The sequence below is a fragment of the Egretta garzetta genome, unplaced genomic scaffold (genome assembly GCF_000687185.1).
Source record: "Egretta garzetta isolate BGI_Z169 unplaced genomic scaffold, ASM68718v1 scaffold7, whole genome shotgun sequence".
Lineage (NCBI taxonomy): Eukaryota > Metazoa > Chordata > Aves > Pelecaniformes > Ardeidae > Egretta > Egretta garzetta.
Window position 1 is genome coordinate 3,323,724 of NW_009260350.1, and position 6,391 is coordinate 3,330,114.

At 62.6% G+C, this 6,391-nt stretch overlaps 1 protein-coding gene across 1 annotated transcript; it reads left to right on the forward strand.

The window, feature by feature from the left end:
* The first annotated feature begins 1,790 nt into the window (after window positions 1-1,790).
* On the forward strand, window positions 1,791-5,879 carry CABP7 (calcium binding protein 7). The gene is made up of 5 exons (XM_009642914.1): window positions 1,791-1,917; window positions 3,045-3,188; window positions 4,742-4,854; window positions 5,470-5,623; window positions 5,752-5,879. Exons 1-5 carry the CDS (start codon window positions 1,791-1,793, stop codon window positions 5,877-5,879), a joined length of 666 nt encoding a protein of 221 aa, XP_009641209.1.
* Window positions 5,880-6,391: the final 512 nt, after the last annotated feature.

Genomic DNA, 6,391 nt, shown 5'->3' on the forward strand with positions numbered 1-6,391 from the left:
TGCCGGCTGTGCAAGAATGCGCGTGTGAGTGCCCACAGCTCTGCAGGTTGTGTGCATGTGCGCTTACGTGCCCATTGACAGCCTCACTGCAGGGGCTGTGTGTGCACGAGTGTGTACGCCTGCCCCGCCGTACAGCCCCCCTGCACATTGCGCGTGCGGGCTCATGCATTTTTATGCACACGCGGAGCCTCACTGCAGGGTGCCTGTGTGTGCGACTGTGTGCGAGTGCATGTGTGTACACACACCCAGGCAGCATCACTGCAGCGCGTGCGTGTGTGTGTGTGTGTGTGCACATGTACAGCCTCGCTGCAGGGTGTGTGCGCACACGTACGCATCAGAGGGTTCATACGCACAGCCCTGCTGCAGAGAGCGTGTGCGCGTGTGTGTGTGTGTGCACATGTACAGCCTCACTGCAGGGTGTGTGTACACACGTATGCGTCAGAGGGTTCATACGCACAGCCCTGCTGCAGAGAGCGTGTGCGCGTGTGTGTGTGTGTGTGTGTGCATGCACAAGCACAGCGTTGCTGCGAGGGGGGGATGTGCATGCACAAGCACATCACTGCACTGGGACTTGGTGTGTCCACCTGTGTGCACGCACAAGCACAGCGCAGGTGGAAGGCATGCAGGTGTGCACGCACAAGTATAGTGTTACAGCAAGGCGGTCATGTGTGTGTGTGCGTGCACGCACAAGTGCATCGCTGCGAGGTGTCTGTGTGTGCGTGCACGCCCAAATACAGCACCGCTGCAAAGTGGTCGTGCGTGCGGCCGTGGGTGTGTGCGCACACATACGCACTGCCGCAAGGCGTGTGCACGCACAAGTGCCTCGCTGCAAGGTGGTAGTGCGTGTGTGCGTGCACCATCACAGCATCGCTGCAAGGTGGGGGGGCGTGCACAGCCCCGCTTCAGTGTGCGCCTGTGCGCCCGTGTGTGTGTACACAGCCCCGCTGCAGTGCGTGTGTGTGTGCGCACACACTCACGGCATTCGTGAGTTCACGTGCACCAGGGTGTTTTGGTGATGCACCCAGCCTTGTGCAGCACCCATGGGTGCTGACAGACCCTGGGGTGCTCCCAGACCAGGGCTCCCCCTGCCCAGCACCCCACCTGTGGCCGCATGCCCGCTGCGCCGTGTGGCCGTGGGGATCGATGGCAGCAGCGGGAGCCCCAAGGTGACCCCGCGAGGCGCCAGACACCCATGCCGCTGCAGGGGGGCCATGCTGCCACCCGCTCCCACCTCTCCCCAGTCACCTGCTGGTTTGGGGGGACATTTGTGACACCCAGCTGCCCTCCTGGCCCTGCGGCCGTCCCCTGGGGCTCTGCATTGGGACCGAGAAGACGCAGAGTGCAACCCGGGGCAGGGCGCCACCAGCTCAGCCGGGGAGAGTTGGAGTGCCCCAGCTGGGGGGGATGACACCCCCGATGGGACCCCATTTTGGCCACTGTCGGGGCATGTCCTTGCTTTTCCCCCAGACCCTGAGCCGGGTGATGGGGAAACCTCCTTTGGGCAGCCTGGGATGAGCATCCTCGAAGGACAAATTCTGGGGAGGGGCAGGACTGGAGCAGGGCTCCCCGTGAGCACAGGGGGAACCAGGAGCATCTCCCAGCCATGGAGAAGCTTTACCCATCAGGCTGGCAGGCCAAAACCCCCCAAAACCCCCCTAAAACACTTCGGAAGCCATCACCGATGGGCCATCACCCAGGCGGGGATGTCCCCAGGCGCTGGGAATCAATTACACAACCCTACATGCGCTTCCCCCCCTTACACTCCAAAGTTCTCAGCCCCTGTTTCTCCAATGCGGACCCCTCTGGTGGCTAGCAAGGACCTGCACATTCATGATGCCCGGCGCTGGCAGCTTTGCCGCCTGCCGAAGGAAGAGGGCACCGACTGCGACATCCCAGACCAGCTTCCCTGTGTTCCCGGTACGAACCCTCCTGGTCCCTTCTTTCCCAGCACCCTGGTACAAACCCACCTGGTCAGGGGGCATCAAAAAGGCAGAAACTCCCCCAAAAAGGAGCAAAGCCCCAAGCATGGTGGGAGGCAGGATGGGGTCGATGGGCACCATGAGGAATTTGGGTGGGCGATAGCCACGTGGCGTGGCAAGCACCGTGCCTCAGTTTCCCCGCTGCCCTCTGAGCTCGGTGCCGAGCCTGTCCTTGCCACCCTGCTGGGGCTCATTTTGAGCCAGAAACCCCAAATCCTCCCACTTTCTCCCTGCCTCCACCTCATCTTCCTTCATATGGGAGAGGGCTGAACACCAAAGCGACCCTGGTATTTTTTTTGGCTGAAGTGTGGCACAGCTTCAGCACCCACCCTGTAACCCTGTGATGGGTGCAAAGTCCCTGGGAGGATGTGGGTGCTGGCACACCCGGCACCCTGCAGCCTCCCTGTGCCAGCACCTGGGGCACCCAGCTGGGTGCTGCCGTGCCATGGGGTCCCCCCACCCACAGCCCACCCCCTGGCGGGTGCCCCAGGCTCAAGCATATGCCAGGAAGGCATTTTTGGGGCAGGATGCTGGGGTTTTGGCTGCAGAGGGCTGGGCAGTGGCAAGGCTGAGGGGGGTGCTGTGAGCTGGCGGAGTTGGAGCAAGGACCTCGGGGTGCATCGTTGTCCCCTTGGGGAGGTCATAGCCTTTGGGGGACATTGTGGGGCACAGGCTGCTGGAGACACCGTGTGTGTGTGTGTGTGTGTGTGTGTGCCCAGCCACCCGTGCTGCCTCGCACACCCCTCCCGGTTCCCTTACCCACACAACCACCCCCAACATCCAAATCCCAGCACACCCATCACCCGCTCACACCCTGTTACACCCCCCCTACACCCCAGCACACCCCACCAGGACACACCCGCACAGAATGTCGCCTGGGGGGACTCTGGTCCCTGCAGGGGTGGCAGCCCCTCCTGCCGTGCCTCAGTTTCTCCTCTGTAAGGGGGACCCCGCTCTGGCCGGCAGGATGAGTGGTTCATTTGGGGCCACCAGTGCTGCCCATAGCGGGGATTGGGGGTGCCAGGGCCGGGGGGGTGGCCAGACTGATCCCTACTCCCCCTGCAGAGATCCGCGAAGCCTTCAAGGTGTTCGACCGGGATGGCAACGGCTTCATTTCCAAGCAGGAGCTGGGCACGGCCATGCGCTCCCTGGGCTACATGCCCAACGAGGTGGAGCTGGAAGTCATCATCCAGCGCCTCGACATGGACGGTAGGACCCTGGCACCCTGGGATGGGGGCAGGCCCCCCCGCACCCAATTTGCCCTGTTTCCACCCATTGGCCGGTGGCTGCCGGACCCGATGATGCGGAGGGGCCTGATCCAGGCTCTGCCTTGTGCCCAGAGCCTCCTGCTCATCCGTCTTCACCATCATCACCACCATCCCAGCTTCGTTTAGGAGGATCCTGGAGTGCTTGCGGGTGGGAGCTGCGCCTCTCCTGGCTCGGCAAACCAGCCAGCACCAGGCTGCTGGGGCTGGATCCTGCACCCTGGGCCAGATCCTGCACTCTGGGCCATGTTCTCGTCACTAGCAGGCCAGGCTGTCATCACCAGCAGGCCAGGCTGGCTGTGCACCTCCAGCACTCGCTGCCACCATCGGCTTGTCCCCGTCGCTCCCACACTCATCGGGACCTTAAAGAGCTCGTTAATTTATTGGTTTCCTTTTTTTCCCCCATTTAAAAGCCTTTCTGGCAGCGCTGCCAAGCTGCTGCTCCCTTCATTACTCATCGTTAGTGCCGGCCTGACAGCCCCGACACCAGCATCCTCCGCAGCCGCAGGATACGGCCAGCCTGGTGGAACCCGGCCCCTTCCCAGCACCCCCCGGGGTCACGGCCACCACAGGGGTCCCAGCTGGTGTTGGGGTCCCAGATGGAATTGAGGTTCCAGCTGACGTTTGAGGTCCTGGATGGTGTTGAGAGTCCCCAGACAGCACTGGGGGGGCCCAGTCGACATTGGGGGCGTCCCCAGATGGCATTGGGGTCCCATCCAGCACTGGATGGGACAAATTTTGTTGGAGGTCTTGGGGGTCCTCAGCTTACACTGGGGGTTCCCAAATGGCATTGGGGGTCCCATCCAGCACTGGGGACCCCAGCCAGTGTTAGGCATCCTGGCTGGTGTTGGGGGACCGCTAGTTTTGCTGCAGGTCCCCAGCCAGTGTTGGGGTCCCTGGCTGGTTTTGGGGGTCCCTAGTTACCATTGGGGGTCCCCAGATGGCATTGGGGTGCCAGCTGGCATGGGGGACCCCAGCAGTGTCAGGCATCCTGGTCAATGTTGGGGGACCCCTAGTTTTGCTGCAGGTCCACAGCCAGTGTTGGGGTCCCTGGCTGGTTTTGGACATCCCTGGCCAGCAATGGGGTCCTGGTTGGTACTGGGGGTCTCCAGCCAGTTTGGGGGTCCCTGGCTGCTGAGAGTCTGAGAGTCCAAGGTCCCGTAATACTGACTGATGCTCTGGGCCATTGTGGGGTGGATGGGCAAGATCGGGGGGCTCTGGGCACTGCCTGAGCCTCCCAAGTGCTGTGCCCAGGGGCAGGGTTCCCCCAGAGCAGGGTGTCCCCAGCAGTGCCAAGCCCGTGAGTGGGGCCCCCCTAAAAACATCAAGGCTTGGAGCAGGCCCACCCCCGCCCCAGCTGCACCTCCGAGCATCACCAAGTGCAGGCAGGGTGTGACATCCCCCCCCGCAAGCAGCTCCAGGGGGACCCTTGGGGGGGGGTGGGGCACATGTCCCCATGCCTGGGCAGGGGGTGACGGTCGCCTCTGTGTCCCGCAGGCGACGGGCAGGTGGACTTTGAGGAGTTCGTGACGTTGCTGGGGCCCAAGCTGTCCACCTCGGGCATCCCGGAGAAGTTCCATGGCACGGACTTTGACACCGTCTTCTGGAAGGTAGGGAGCCCCCAACCTCTCCCCCCCGGGGGTCCAGCGCCCCCGGCCTCCGCACCAAGAGTCCTGGGGGATGGCTTGGGGTCAGGGTTGGGATCAGGGTTAAGATGAGGGTTAGGGTCGAGGTTGGGGTTAAGGTTAAGGCCAGGTTAGGATTAGGGTCAGGGCTGGCGTGGGGTGAGGATTAGGATCAGGCTCAGGCTCTGGGTTAGGGTCAGGGTCAGCGTTGGGCTCAGGTTTAGGGTCGGGGTCAGGGCTGGGATTAGGGTGAGGGTCAAGCTCAGGCTCCAGGTTAGGGTTAGTGGAAAGGTTAGGCTTAGGGTTGGGGTCAGGGTTAGGATACATCAGCCTGAGGCTTTTCTGTCCCTGCCTCGGCAGGGGGTTGGGGGTGTGTGAGGCTGGGCACCCAGTGGATGCCCTTCTTGGGAGCCACCAGCCCCGCTCTGACGGGGGGGGGCAGCAGGACACCAGCCCTTTTTCCACCAAAAAGGGGAGGCATCCAGCCAAAATGCAGCACCCAAGGGTGCCGGGGGACCCCCACAGCAACACCACAACCCCCTTGGTGGGGTCCCAGCATGGGGTCAGCCCCCGCCCGAGCCCCCCGCCCGCTCCCCGCAGTGTGACATGCAGAAGCTGACGGTGGACGAGCTGAAACGGCTGCTGTACGACACCTTCTGCGAGCACCTCTCCATGAAGGACATTGAGAACATCATCATGACGGAGGAGGAGAGCCACATGGGCACGGCCGAGGAGTGCCCGGTCGACGTGGAGAGTGAGTGCCGGGCAGCCGGGGATGCCCGATACCCCTGCCCAGCCCCGACGCCATGGGCATGGCACTGGGTACCTGGGCTATGGGGGGGGACACACACCTTGGGGTAACCCCCCGGCTCTCCCCCCCAGCCTGCTCCAGCCAGCAGATCCGGCAGACCTGCGTGCGGAAAAGCCTCATCTGCGCCTTTGCCATCGCCTTCATCATCAGCGTGATGCTCATCGCCGCCAACCAGGTGCTGCGCAGCGGCATGAAGTAGCGGGGCTGCCCTGAGCGCCTGCCTCCGGCCACCGATGGGGAGCCACACCGAAAGCGGGGCGTACAGAGAGATCCAGATTTGAATCAGACACTCAAATCCCCCCTGCCCTGGGAGGGGGGCAAACTCGAGGGGGGAAGACCCACACCGTGTCCCCGCTGTCCCGGGGCAATGCGATCGCATGGCTGTTTGCAGAACGTGGAAACTTTGATAAAGAGACACAAATACACAAAAAAACCCCTCAACCCTTGCCAGGAAAAAAACCAAACAAACCTGTAAGTGCATGTAACGTGCATGGAGCCCCGTGTGCTGCCCCCTCCCTGTGCTGGGGGTGGATTGCCCCCCCGGGCACAGGATCCCATCGGATACACCGATACTAGCGTCTATAGCTCTATATTTATGATAAAAACCAAATCATCCCCTAAGCAATACACGCGCCTGCGATGGTTTCGTTTGAGATGGGAGCGTTTGCATGGACTTGGCTGCCAAGGGCTGGATTTCACACCCCCTCCAAC